At 34.9% G+C, this 14532-nt stretch overlaps 1 protein-coding gene across 7 annotated transcripts in view; it reads right to left on the bottom strand.

Moving 5' to 3' along the window:
• Nucleotides 1-537: 537 nt before the first annotated feature.
• Nucleotides 538-14532, bottom strand: part of LOC129725481 (protein GDAP2 homolog) — a 198372-nt gene continuing 184377 nt past the window's right edge. For all 7 annotated transcript variants that reach the window (XM_055681384.1, XM_055681385.1, XM_055681386.1 and 4 more), the window contains 4 exons: nt 11720-11873; nt 11503-11642; nt 3141-3339; nt 538-3077 (listed from right to left, as the gene is read on the bottom strand). In XM_055681384.1, the coding sequence (XP_055537359.1) occupies nt 3021-3077; nt 3141-3339; nt 11503-11642; nt 11720-11873 (550 nt within the window). In that variant the 3' untranslated portion in view covers nt 538-3020. The remainder of the gene's footprint in view (nt 3078-3140; nt 3340-11502; nt 11643-11719; nt 11874-14532) is intronic.

The raw sequence follows: 14532 nt of genomic DNA, 5'->3' as shown, positions 1-14532 counted from the left end.
TCGTAGAGCTGTGGAGGAGGCCTTTACGGTTCTAGGAAGCGAAGCTGCGGGTAGTGTTCTCTTCTCAGAGGGGTAGCCTCAACGTCAACACGACAGGTTACAGTAGGCCGGCAACGTAGCACGTACCTACAAAGATAATATTATTAAGCAGAGACCCGGATAGAGGTCGATGACTTTGACTGCTGACGACTAAGATCAGCCCAAGACCAAGATTTGTGGAGAAGTTTTGGATTTGGTAAACGATCTCTTACAATCTATTGCCAAAAAAGGTATATTCAGTTACGGAGCAAACCTATAACCTATAGCAAAACAAGACTGTTACGAAAGAGCGAAGTTGAGTAATTAGAAAACCTGTTCTCAGCATGAGCTAAATATCCAAAAATATATTTTTCCAAACAATTAGAATTCTTTTTGCCTGCTCAACACAAATTTTTCCTGCCTTACTGTTTCATAACGAACAAGAAACTACAATTACGGTTGTATTTATACAAAAAAAAGTGGGAGCAAACTTCGGATCAATCATTCTAACCGCTTCGATTCGTTTCAAAAAATTACCAACAACTTTAATGTATTTCATTCATCGTTGCTTTGGTTGTTTTTCGCGAAATAAGAACAATGTACCGAATACAAACTCGTTCAATCCATCCATATTGGCTTTCCATCTCGATTAAGAAATTTTGCGGTCCGCTATCCGACTGAAGTTTTTTTTTAATATATTAAATAATTGTTTAACAATATTTTACAGCTTTTTTTTTGTTTCGGTTTTACATTGCACCAAATTCTGTAACTAACTTCTACTCGCATATCCTTTTTTTGTTGCTTTCCATTACCCACTTTTTCTGCGCCCTGTTACTAAACTTTCATTTTGTTGTTTATTTTTGCTGTTAATGTTTCCTGTGTTATACGTGTGTTAAGTTGCTTAACCATATTAATATGTATACGAGTAATACTCTGCGTAGTTTGCAGTGTAGTAAGTAAAGTTTTTTTTCATTAACCTAGAATCTCCTAAATTTAAAACAAGTCTCTTCATCAAGATAACACATAGATACTACAATTTATATAAAATGGAGAAAACTTGTATGTACTTGTATGGATGTTTTTTCTCTGTAGCTTTAATATACAGTCCTACAGTATTTTGTTAGAATATTTTGAATCAGAGAAATAAACATAACGGGTTTGCTACCAACGTGTTCCAAATATACCATCCTCTGTACCTTGTGTTAGAAAACAATCGATTCACTCGTTCCCACTCGTGTTGGATTTAACCAAGAACATCGGTGTAGAGCGACGTTACTTGTTTTTAACTTGTTAAGAAAGACAAATTGGGCATTAATCCTTGTATCGGTTTTCAACATTAGGATGTTTCTAGCTTTATTTTTCTTCTTTCTCTGGCTCGTCTCGTTACATTTGAATACATATACAAAAGTAGAAAAGCTCAAGGACAAAGCAACGAACAGAAACAACAATCGATTTAACGCGTTCTAGAAAGATCAACATGTTAAAATCCCACTATATCAAAGTTTCGTGTATCAATCGATACTCTTCCCATTATTGGCACTCGCTTTTTTTCATGTTTTAACTTGACTTCTCTGATTTATTTGCTACTAGCATTAACAACAAACTTAATGAATGGCTCCCTAAAAAAAGCAGCCGCACGCTTTTCTTTTTTTTTGCTTCACTTCTCCTTTCCTTACGGGAAATTGCTTTATTATTTTGGTGATTTCTCGCTTTGATTGTTTGGGTTTGGGGGCTGCACAAACAATTGCGTCATCGCATGACGTGCTTTTGCTTCTCGATTTTGTTTTGCTTTCTCAACAGTATGTTTCTCTTTTTGTGGTATGTTTTCTCTTTTTGTGTTTCTAAGCTATTTCAATAAGTAAGCTTGCATTTGCGCATCCAAAAATAGGGTGCTCTGTAAGATTTGTCTACGTTTGTTATGCATTTTTTTTTCTCAATGGAGTCTGTCTCCTAGTTTGAGATATTCACTGCTGCAAGTGCACTGACAAAGAATTTTTCCGTGCTGCTTATCACAACTAACAAGCACAGCGAGAAAGGAATGCAACAATGAACATTTCAAACAAACGGAACACCCCTACGATTGTAGTGTATGCGACTGTACTTCAAAAGCGCAGGACTATTTTCTGATGTACTATGTACCCAACTATGTACGTGTGTTTGCTCATCTTTTCGAACTATTTCAAGCTGTTTCTACAAAAAGCCGCATAGCAGCATAAGGTTTTCGCTAGGTTTTTTTTTTTTTGCTATTTCGGGTTTGTTTTGTGGTCATTATTTTTTTCTCCTGCATATATTTCACTCTGCCTGTCTCTGCTGATGATAATTATCTCATTAACCGTTTCATAAACAATAGTTCAACAAGCATGAACTGTTTATTTTTTTCTCTGTTTAACGTTGGTTAGCTCTAGCAACTAGTACTTGTATCATTAAATTGTGTATATACTCTTGAACCGCGGTCTCGGTAAAGCGTATAGAATAATGTTCTTTTTTTTCTTTCGTTAGCTACAAGTTTGTGTGTTGTCACTGCAGCATTCTTTCGCCTTGCCCCACTCTTATTTGCTTTTAATATACAGACGTTTCATTTTTTTTTTAATTTCAATCATTTGTTATCATTATATTTTAAATTTTCAACGGTGGAAAGGAAGCAAATAGGTTTCTTTTTGTATCGTTTAGAACAGTTGTTATTTTTTTATCTTTCATTTTGTTTGATTGGGTTACATTTTACTCGATGATGTTCTTGATCGAACAGAACGCCGAAACGCTGTGAATTCTACACGCTGGTGAGACGATTCAAAGTGGAAAAATAGATAAAATTTGACTACAAATATGACGAGATAATATTGATCGATGAGTTTGCTATGTTTAAGTTTTTCTCTAGCTTAAATGGTGTACAAGCGAATGTTTTGAGGATCTTGGAGAAGGAGGAGTATTGGCTCAACGTCCTCGTTCACGGCCACACGTGATTTAATGAAGATTCATGAGGGGGCGGGAGAGGGTGCCAGCCTTTACGAGGCTGGCGAGGAGGTGTTGGTCACTGGCTGGAAGTAGTGAATGCCGTTCGTCTGGAAGAAAAGTAACTGAATAGAATATTTGCTTCTGATTGGTTGAATGCGAAAAATATTTACCGCCATATCGTACTCGGTGATGTAGGCGGGAATTTCCAGCTGATCCTTGGCGATGGCGGAGTACAAGTGTTCGACACCGGGCAACGAATGCACCTTCGCCTTGATAGCAGGCGCCATGAACGTCGTGAACCACCAGGTCATCATTTTGGTCCAGAACGTGGGATGCACAATGTAAAAAGCCTTAAGGTTTTTCTTGTATCTGTAATGGAAAAGGAATGAAAGTGTATATGTATCGTTGATACCTCAATAATATGAAAAATCAAAAATGTGAAGATCACTGCAGATTGATATACACGCTCCTCCCCCCCCCCTCCCTCTCACCCTAAGCAACATCGTCAATATTGTATTTATGTTTATTACAAACAACAAATCTTTCATGGAGTTAGATACACTATTCAGTGGGTAATGCACTGCTAATATTTGGTTTTGTAAAAAGTGTTACACAAAAACGTCATAAATTTATTAAAAAAATATGATTAAATCGCAAGCTTTCCAATCTATCGTGGCAAAAAGCCCCAGATACAGTATGATATGCCCCATGCAGCTTCATATGCCTCTGCTACAGCTCATCACGCAAAGTGAAACAGCACTTGAAGTCTAGGAAGTAAACGCTAAAGCAATGAACATATCAGCCTGACTAAAAGTGGGGCATATCGGAGCTGTAGTGTAGTAGCAGAAGAGCAAGATCGCGCCAAATGACCTATGGTCGAATATCGACCATTTTTGATTTGAATGAAACTTTGCACACGTATTTGGCTTAGCAAACTGAGCATTTTTCATATGTGGAGAGATTTTTTACACCCATGAGTTACATTCTAAAAGGGCGTATGCCTTTTGGCATAGGTTTTATTCGGAGCATTGTAGCCCAGAAACCGTTGGTTGTATAGAAAAACCCTCTGAGAATGAGTTGTTGGGAATTAAAAATGCACCATAAAAAAAATATCCACTGTACAAAAAAAAATGTTTTTGACCAAAAAAATTAAAAATAAAAATTAAATTTCAATTTAAAAAAAAAAAGAGTTGAATTTTTTTTTAATTTTTTTTTTGAAAAAACTTGATGTTGATACGCAACTTTTATAAAAAAATTCAGGATGGAGAAATGAAAAATAATTTTTTTATGGTAGATTAATTTTTTTATAAAAATTCTAATTTAAACATTTTTCAAAATATTTGTATTCTGATGATTTTAAAAGATGCAGAGAGTCATTTTAAATCAAAAAGCTCTTGGTAGTAAACATTCTAAAGGCATCGGTTTTCGAAATATTTTGAATTTAAGCTCGAAAAATTATTAATATTTCGGAAAATACACGTTATTCTCAATTTGTCCATGGTTCTCCAGCAAAAACCATGCGTTCATTGGAATGCTTGATCAAAAATATACAATTCATTCTTTGACAATAAAACGATTGGATAAATAACTCAAGCGCTAAACCTTAGCCTACCTACACGTTCCCCCTTGCCGAATGTTTTATAAAAATATATGTTTGTCGTGCAACACTACCTACTTGTTTACTAATAATAACTGTTTGTAAAGTACGCAACCAATAACTACTGGGTTACCTATAATATCTGTTTTCGTATATAAATACGATTGCACTACTCCAGATGTGTTAGTAATAGTTTGCATTTTGTGAAGATGAATAAAGTGAAAATGGAATACACCAAGCCCAAATGCTGTAAACCCTTTCCTGATCATCGGTGCTCATCAAGCTTACGCAAATTAAACGAAAACGTTATTGCAAAATTAAAAATATTGAACAGTCAACAGTCAACGTCTTTATCAATTTGTGATTCGTGTAGTGATGGTCAAGCCACCATTCATTCCTTCGTTGTTTATTATTCAGAATCTGGAACACTTAAGAACATCAGCTTCATCATAATATCAGAAGTACTCCATCATGATACTGTTGCGGTTCAGGTGTCCATTGCCAAATTAATGAGTTTTTTTGAAAACAACAATAGAGTTAAAAAAAGCGATATTAATGTCTGATGGAGCTGCCTCACAATATAAAAATAGAAAAAACTTTGCAAGTCTTTGCAAGTTCAAAACAAAATATAACGTCGATGCAGAGTGGCATTTTTTGCGACTTCTCATGGTAAAGGCCCATGCGATGCAATTGGTGGCATATTAAAACGAATGGCAGGAAATGCAAGTTTAGCTAAAGAACATGAACATCCCATTACAAGCGCAAAAGAATTGTATGATTGGTCTAATCACGAAAGTAATAAAAATTCATCAAAAATGTCATTTAGTTGGGTATCATATGAAGAATATGAACAAGGAGTAACAGAATGGAGCATCATTTTCAAAAAATCTATAATAATAGCTGCCACTCAAAAGTATTACTCTTTGTTCCGATTTCAGAAAATAAGATACAAACGAAGCTGTTTTCAAAGGATGACGAATCATTTACTTATGATGTATATAAAATATAAGGTGAAACAAGTTCTGTAAAGTATCTATGTCATAAAAAAATATGTTCCTAAGATAACAAAAATCGAAAATAAATATTTGATTCTTATATATATTTATATCACTTAGAACATTTAACTCTTTTCTTGAGAACCGTTCGCCCAATCGTTTTGTTGTCAAAGAATGAATTGTATATTTTTGATCAAGCATTCCAATGAACGTATGGTTTTTGCTGGAGAACCATGGACAAATTAAGAAAAACGTATTTTCCTAAATAATTATAATTTTTCGAGCTTAAATTAGAAATAACTCGAAAACCAATGCCTTCAGAATGTTTACTACCAAGAGCTTTTAGATTCATAATGACTCTCTGCATCTTTTAAGATTATCAGAATACAAATATTTTGAAAAATGTTTGAATTAGAATATTCATAAAAAAATTAATCTACCCAAAAAAAATTGTTTTTCATTTCTCCATCCTGGAATTTTTTTTAAAAGTTGCGTATTACATCAAGTTTCTTTAAAAAAAAAATCAACTCTTTTTTTTTGTTGAAATTTAATGTTTATTTTTAATTTTTTTGGTCAAACAAACTTTTTTTTTGTACAGTGGATATTTTTTTTATGATGCATTTTCGATTAGCTACAACTCAATCTCAGACAGTTTTTCTATGCAACCAACGCTTTCTGGGCTACAATGCTCCGAATAAAACCTATGCCAAAAGGCATACGCCTTTTTAGAATGTAACTCATGGGTGTCAAAAATCTCTACACCTGTGAAAAATGCTCAGTTCGCTAAGCCAAATACGTGTGCAAAGTTTCATTCAAATCAAAAATGGTCGTTTAAATTTTCGCGTATTTCCAGGCGATTTGAAATGATTTTGCTCAGAAAGCATTTAATATTTAAGCAAATCATACAATTTTTACCGTTTCTTCACTTAATACAACTGCATATAGGTTCACTTGATATACTCGGCTACGAAGGGATGAAAAAATGAAAAATATGTTCAATTTCAAATGCTAATAAATTGGTTGGTTTTCGATGGATTTTTTCGTTCATGCAGCAAAAGATTGAAAAATCTTCTAAAATTCCTCCCAAAAGCAGAAAATTTTTATAATATTATTCGAAGCATTGTTCCATTGAAAATTGTCTCAGGCCTTGTCAAAACGCAAAATTCGACCTCTGATTGATCGTTATATGATTGCTTCCCAAGTACGGTCGACAGAATAATGGACCTAGTCATTCGGAATGTACTACTTGGCCTATATAAGAGCCTGTTTCAGCCGAAACCGCTCATATTAGTTCTAGACAGCGACAACAGCAGTCCACCCAGCAGAAGTAGCAGCAGCAGTGCAGCGGATACCAATGGCAGCGGATAGCGGCCACAGTTGTGGCATTACAACGGATAGCGCAGCAGTTACAGCGGGTCTCAGCATCAATAGTAGCAGGGCCAGCTGATGCAGTGGGGTACTTCCTTCAGTTCTGTCTCTGTGCGATAGCGGGCAGAATTAAATAGCAAATTGTCCTTTTCAGGATGAAATAAGACCCTAATTCAAGAGTTAATATTTTCTCTTGAATTAATTTACACCTTCAAATGTTGAAACAGTAATAAATTTGACTTCATCTACATGTCTCGGAACGTACTGAATTATCTTTTCCTTCAGTAATAAGAACAACACCCGAACAGCTTTCATTATCTGCATAAGAATTAAGTTATCGCAAAATGAAAACCTTAAAAATTATCTAACCCTAATAAGACAAGCAACTATATTATTGAAAATGGTCAATTCTTGTTGAAACGCAAATTTCGATTGATCTGATTGGCCGTAATATGTTTGCTTTCCCAAGCACGATCGACAGAATTATAGACCTAATAATTTCGGAATGTACTATGTGGCCTATATGTTATAAGAGCCTGTTTCAGCCAAAACTGCTCATTCTGAGACGAATGAATCTAATAATTTAGAGTCTCCGTTAACAAATCAATACTACTACTACTACGAAACTGCTCATATTAGTTCTAGACAGCGACTACAACAATCCTTACTTAACAGCAGCAGCTGTGGCAGCGGATAGCATCAGAAGCAGCAGTGGTATTAGAAGTGATATTTGGGGCCAGCTGGTGCAGTGGCACTTCCTCTAGCAAAAGCTGCCTCTGTGCAGTAGCGAGCAGCATCAGTAGTAGATACATTAGCCGGCACTTCCACTAATGAAAAGTTACCGTATTGTGACAACACACAAACGTTTTGAAATGCTAGCCTTTAAAGTATATGGGTCGTCAAATTTTCTGTGTGAAAACAGCTTTCGACTGTGTTATCAGAAAAATGTCTTGGTGTCCTCTGTCGGGGTAGCACACAGATGCGATCAACATTATATCCGACATTGAACAACAACAGTCCTTATTAGAACAATAATCAAATTATTGAAGATTTGATATAATGTTATTTTAATCTGCATGCACTTTGACTGTTGAAACTTGTTTGCGTTGTATAGTGTTTGTTTCCCTCCTGTTCAGTGATATATATGCAAACTTAAATTCGGTAGCATTTCAACTCCTCTTTTGCACAAAATTTTAAACATATTAAATACAAGTAAAGCAATAAACAACCCTATGTAGTTCGACGTCAATCTTGCGGTCGTGGCTTTGCATACAACCCTTGTGATTGTTTTTTAAATATCATAATCTAAAATATTTTCAAGTGAACATTCAAAGTAAAGCGCAAAATATATGAATTATAATTCATTTGTTCGATATTAAGGATAATAAAGATGCAGATTCTCCGGTAACCCTCAGACGGTAAAACTATCGCCTACAGGAGAGATGGTGAATAATGGTGATAAAAAGCATTGAAAATTTTAAGTAATGAGTTTTATATGTCCGTTGATTTTTTACATTATATATCTAGCATCTCTTGATATCAATTGTCAAAATTTGCAAATGTTAAAATGTGTTGTGAGCATCTAATAGTACGTCTTTATTAGAGAAGGTATTAGCTGATTCGCCTCTGCTATTAAATGATTTCATGTTCAGATCATAAATTCAGTTATAGATACTAAAAAGCAAGATTTTTTTACTTTTAGTATAGGAAAATATCTACTCATAGAATATCGACTTATGGAGGTTTGACTGTAGTTTGATCTTTAATATGCACAGTTAGTGTCAAATGTGCATACAGTTGATGAGTGATAAGAGTTTGGAGTTCATATTTTGAGGTAAAAACTGTTTTCTCTCCGCCGGGATAGAGGTAACCCACGCTGTTTTGTTTTCACGGTGAACTTTTTCACTTTTCTTAGTAATTTTGCTTATTTGCGGGGATTCTGAGATCTCAGAGAAACCAAATTTATGTTTACCAGAAGTTTAAATCTGTTGAGATATGAACGTTCTACTACTAAACCGAAGAAAACAACTTCCCTCAGATTTTTTTCATTAGATTAACTCGTTTGTCTCATAGATAGTTGATTGTGTATTGAATAAAAATTTGGTACAGTTTTAGTTCGAACTACCCGATCTGTCAAAAATATCAGAATTGTAACAAATCTTGATATTTTGTTCCGAACTTTTTGTATCAACTTGTGTTTTAAACTTGGTCTCGTTAATAGTTAAAATATCAAAATTTGTATCAAAATTACTTACTGATTATTACAAATTATAACAAGTTTTGTATCGTTTTTGGCAGAAAAAGATCAGAATTAGTTAGAGTGTACAAAATTTCGCTAGTTGAATAACATATTTGGTTATAAATATGCTTTAAAAAACACATTTTTGAACATACATGTGTATGATAACAGAATTTGATATAATTCTGTACTTTTCATCTTTCTGGCATATCAAGATTTTTACAGGCATTGTTATTTCTATCAAGTTCAGATATATTTGTGTTACTCATTCATTATAATCGTTTGATCGGGTAGTGAGTCAAAAATTGATGGAAACATCTCGACTGATGCAAAAATTGGAGTACAGTGCTTTTTCGATTTTATCACGGTCAAAAAAATTTTTCCGTGAATTTGGCGAAATGATAAAAACGGGATTTTTTTGTGTAGAATTCAATCAAAATTTATGATATTTTGAGTAAAACGATGCCATAGTTGAACGGAATATAAGTTCAAGATACAAATGAGTGAACAAAAAACAGTTGCTTCATAATATTTTTCTCTAAAGCAGGCTTGTAAACGGTCACCATTTTCATTTGATCTCGCTTCCTTAGCGTGCGTCACAGTCGGCTTTCGCTCGTAAATGTAAAATAACCAAACCATCGCCGCTCAGCTCACAGAAAGAAAAGGATAGTCAAACGACACTCGCGTATCAAAGAAATGCACACTGTCAATCGTTTAGCGATGCTATTTCGGCCTATTTCTGTCTACTTCGTTCATTTATGTTGAGAAATATTATTACAAGATCAATAATATAAATAATTTCCAGAATACACGCTTTCAACGTGCGTAATTCTCATTTCTAGAAAAAATGTCAAAATACGTTTGTGGAAAATAACGTCGTGATGGCGATACTCATTTGACATGTTTGTTTAAGAATGTATTCAGACAGCGAGCCTTGGTAGCGTCAGAGGAAGAAGAAGACGATTATCGCAGTGAAAAGTGGTTCTACCGTGACCATTTCGAAGCCTGCTCTAAAGCATTTTCGCGAACTTTCTCGAGACAATTATACATGCAATATCAATATGATTTGTACTGCCCATACTTTAGCATAGTAAAAAGAGTCTAATGCTTTTTTATGTGAAATCGCGGAACCGCTAGATTTTTTTGATTTTTAAATCGACGTCCTATGAACACCAAACTGTAGGGCTTTTTGTGCTATCAATAGAACTTCTTCCTCGACTGTTCGAATGATACGTAATTTTTGCTCCAAAGTCAATGAATTAAGTATTTCACGATTCATTTTTCACGAATCTATGACACAAATAAGTAGTAACAGATATGACCTTTGGTTGCCCTGTCCAGAAAATTGATCAAATAAATTAAATTTATAAAACTAAACACATAAGACTATCAAATGCAGGGCAGAAGTGAAAATTATGTTCCAATTACAGAGTGAACAATTGGAAGTACCGTGGAATGGGGTGAAATTGATCAGATACAGAGATTGACCACCTGAAAATTCGTGATAAAAAATACTAATCAAAAGATATTGCTCTTACAACACTAGGCAATGTTAACGGGTCCTTAAACGCAACTTTTTCATGACTCACATACCTGTCAAAGCTAACCCTTGCATGCCCAGTGCAATTTTTCATATTTTTCGAAAAATTCTTCAACTCAGTCAAAACTCAATCAAATTTGATCAAACAAGTTTCCAAATAACAAAACAAGTATTGAATTTACTTAAAGTAATCTTAGTTGAGGGTTAATTACGTTAAATTTGGAGAAGTGAGTAAAGTTTGATAAAAGCTCAAAAAATGTAATTTTCAACAATGATCATTTCGTAGTACCTTATAGAATTAAGTAGACGATAGAAATTTCACCAATAGCCATAGAGGTTTACTGGAGCACATACCAGTTCTTGTTTTAAAATTATAATATTTCGGGAAAAATGTACATGAAGCTAGTTAATTGGAAAATGTTATAAAAATTGATCAATTTCACCCCGTTCCCTGGTACAATACTTTTGAATTAGATTTTTTTCTGTAAAGAAGCGTGAGAAAATCGAGCGTGAATTTGGCTAGTAGTGATAAAAACGACTGTTGATAAAACCGAAAAAGCACTGTATATAGAAATAGATTTTTCAACAAATATGTTCTATGTCGAAAATAAACTGCTAGTATAAGTAGATTCCGTTTGGTCTTTATCAATTTATGCTTATTGATATTGTATCATTGTAAAATAGGTCGAAGCTTGAATTTCTATTCTAATTTCAAAATCAATCATTTTCATAACAAGAGACATTAAATCATAAAAAATAGCAAATATCTAATTTATACAAAGTTTACACCTACTTGTAAGGCAGTATGCTGTAAACATCCTTCAGCCACTGCAACGATGGATAGTTATTCGAGCTGGTAAGTGTGTGGAAATAGGCAATCACGTAGTCACCCTTCACGATCGGGTCCAGCAGGTATATCAAATAGAGCAAGGCCTACAAAAAAAAAACACCAAAAAAATGGACAATTAAAACCACATGCACGTGAGGGGTAAAAAATAAAAAGCTTTTACCTTTTCCAAATCTGTATTGTGAGCGGGGAACCATTTGCCACAGAATACCACAACTGGGCGTCCAAGCCGATCGACGCCACTCTGGTACAGGCATCCGATGCCGGACACCTCCGAGAGGTCCTCGGATTTCGCGCGGCGCAGCAATCGTTCGTATCTGGAATGCGAAGGAAAAAGAAAGAAAGTTAGCATGTGATTTCTATAGCGGGGGTGTGAATGATTAACACGCATAACAAGTGAAAATTTAAAAGCGAACAATAGCTCTATTAGAAAGTGTGATTTTCTAGAGGCATCTTTCTGGTGGAACAATCTCGCAACGATCCAAGCTATGATTGTGATTTTGGCATTGTTCGAGACTTTACGCAAAAAAACCGAAAGGATTAAAACATCTGCCACTGCTTTTGCGGATACTACGCTAAAACAAATTCCGGCTGCAGAGACATAAATAGACTGACGCTTTACTGTCGGAGCGGATGTAATTCTATCACGTTACATTTTATACAGAGAAACGGATGCATCCTGCAAATGGGTGGAAAAAAGCTTAATTTCATACAATTTTCAGTGGAATAGCAAGTCAGCACAATACGGCACAATTCTGCTGACTCATCTCGACGGTGATGGGATCGGTTGGTGGAAAATTGCATAACTCGGAATCTTCATATGTGCTATGGCGACTAATGATTAGAAATATCGATTAAAGGACCGTTGATGACAATGTTGTGATTTAAAACACATAAAGCTACATAAATCATAACGTGCAAGTATTTCGATAAAATTACTTGCTCTCATTCAAACAGCGTTCTGAAGCTAACCGTAATTTGCACAGATAATAGAACACCGACACCAATCATCCACCTTCTCACTAGCTTTCTCCCTTGTTCTTAAATTTATTAATACGATAGTCCTTGACATTCTCAGTTTTTCCGGTGTCGGATAATGTTAAGCTCTGCTTTCGACCATACACCTGTACGTACATACAAAGCGATTTGTGAAACACGCTAACGAATCCTTATCGCGGCCATCGCTGGGCGTGAGTGGGCGTTAGGTAGGAGAAGGATGATTGTTGCCACTGTGTGGTCGCTACTAGCTGTGACTCCAATGCACAATTTAATGGTTTGCCAAGCCGGAACTTTGAACGAAAAGTGGAAATGTAATCCCTTCAATAGTGGGCGAAAGGTGCTTACATACAACGCATAAAGATGACCTTGACAAACATTTCCACCCTTCTCCACGAGGAGGGCTCGAGTGCTGCACGGTGTACGTGTCCAAAGAGCAGGACTTGTACTTTACGAACCGCTCTTCAGAATACCCGTGAAAGTATCATCAAGGGCGCGCCACTAATGAGCAGGGGAAACAGAGTAGGATTATGATGAAGGCAAGTCGTTGATCGCTTGTTTGTTACAGTCGTTGAAAATCTAAATCAAAAGTTTTCGAAGGTCTGGAGTAAAATGATTATATTGAATAAATTTATAAAATGACTAAAACTGCTCCGATCAGTGGGTTTTTCTTTTTGTGCGAAAATGGTATAAAGTAGCACCTTATCAGAGCAATTTGAATTACTCTATCTACGTTTTAATTATTACACCGTATAGGTAACAAAGACTACGAAGGCAATTTCTTTGTCGCACGTGATCATCAACTTAACGAGTCCACAATTTAGATCGTGAATTTAATAAGTATTAGAGAAAAAATCAAATTCTTGATAAACTGATTGAAGGCTAACCCAACCGTCTGCGGTTTTAACGAAACTTGGCATATAAGCAATTTTGTTTGGAAACCAGCATACCAATGAAGTTTTTTTTTTAAACGCCTCAATCTTCAAGGCAACAAAAAAGCGATGCTTAGTGCTTTTCTATAGCATATTGAGGAAAAGCAATAAGCATCCTACGCCCGATTTGACAAGCATCAGACTGAACGAAACATAACAAAACTTTTCCGTCAGAATTTTGTGCCTCTGTAAGCCAAAAAAGTTTTATTCCGGTTGATTTGAAATTGCAACTGCTTGGAATACTACGGATATCCGCTAAATGAAATTATTTTCTTTGCATTATGAATTACGCAAGCAAAATTAAAATCAAACCAGAACAAATCATAATAGAGATTAGATAGAGTTTCAATAACAATTTACTCGAAATTTTGTAAATAATCATTCGGTATTCTAAAAACTTTGTCGAATATCATTCTATAAATGTTTTTTAGACGGAAACTTTATTGATTGCCCCCAATTGAAATTTCTAATGCGAATAAAGGAGCGATTATATTCATCACCATGCATAGCCAGATAAAACACTGAGAGTTCACATCCTCTTCTCCAAGGGAGCGCTCCCACTTAGAATGATTTTAAAATCGGCCAAAATTTAGTAAAACATTTAAGATTTGAAAAACGGATTTTCACACGTTTGATTTAGTCAATTGCGTATTATCCGCGGAAGGAAAACAATATTAAACTTAAAAGTAGGACTAAACAATGCTCTAAGCTGTTTTCTCAACAGAATTAATTTCGAATTGAAAAAAATAAAAATTTTATCGTTGGTGGTTGCTGAAGAATCACGAATAACTCACAAAAAAGGCTTATTTTTCTAGAAATTTGAATTTTCTTAAATTAAATTTGAAATGTTTAGAAAGCGGATATCTTAAGCAAGTTTTTTACCACCGCTTTTTGATTGGAGACTACTACTACAATCATATTATTAAATAATTGGGGTATCGTTATTCTTGAAAAATGTGCTGTAATATTAATCATCCATTTCTATAAAACGATGGTTGAAAATCCCAACAATTTTACGATTATCTGTTCCTACCTTTTTTTAGTCAGT

This window comes from Wyeomyia smithii, chromosome 2, assembly GCF_029784165.1.
Source record: "Wyeomyia smithii strain HCP4-BCI-WySm-NY-G18 chromosome 2, ASM2978416v1, whole genome shotgun sequence".
Lineage (NCBI taxonomy): Eukaryota > Metazoa > Arthropoda > Insecta > Diptera > Culicidae > Wyeomyia > Wyeomyia smithii.
The sequence above is the reverse complement of the archived record's forward strand: the minus strand, read 5'-3'. Positions and strand labels throughout refer to the sequence as shown.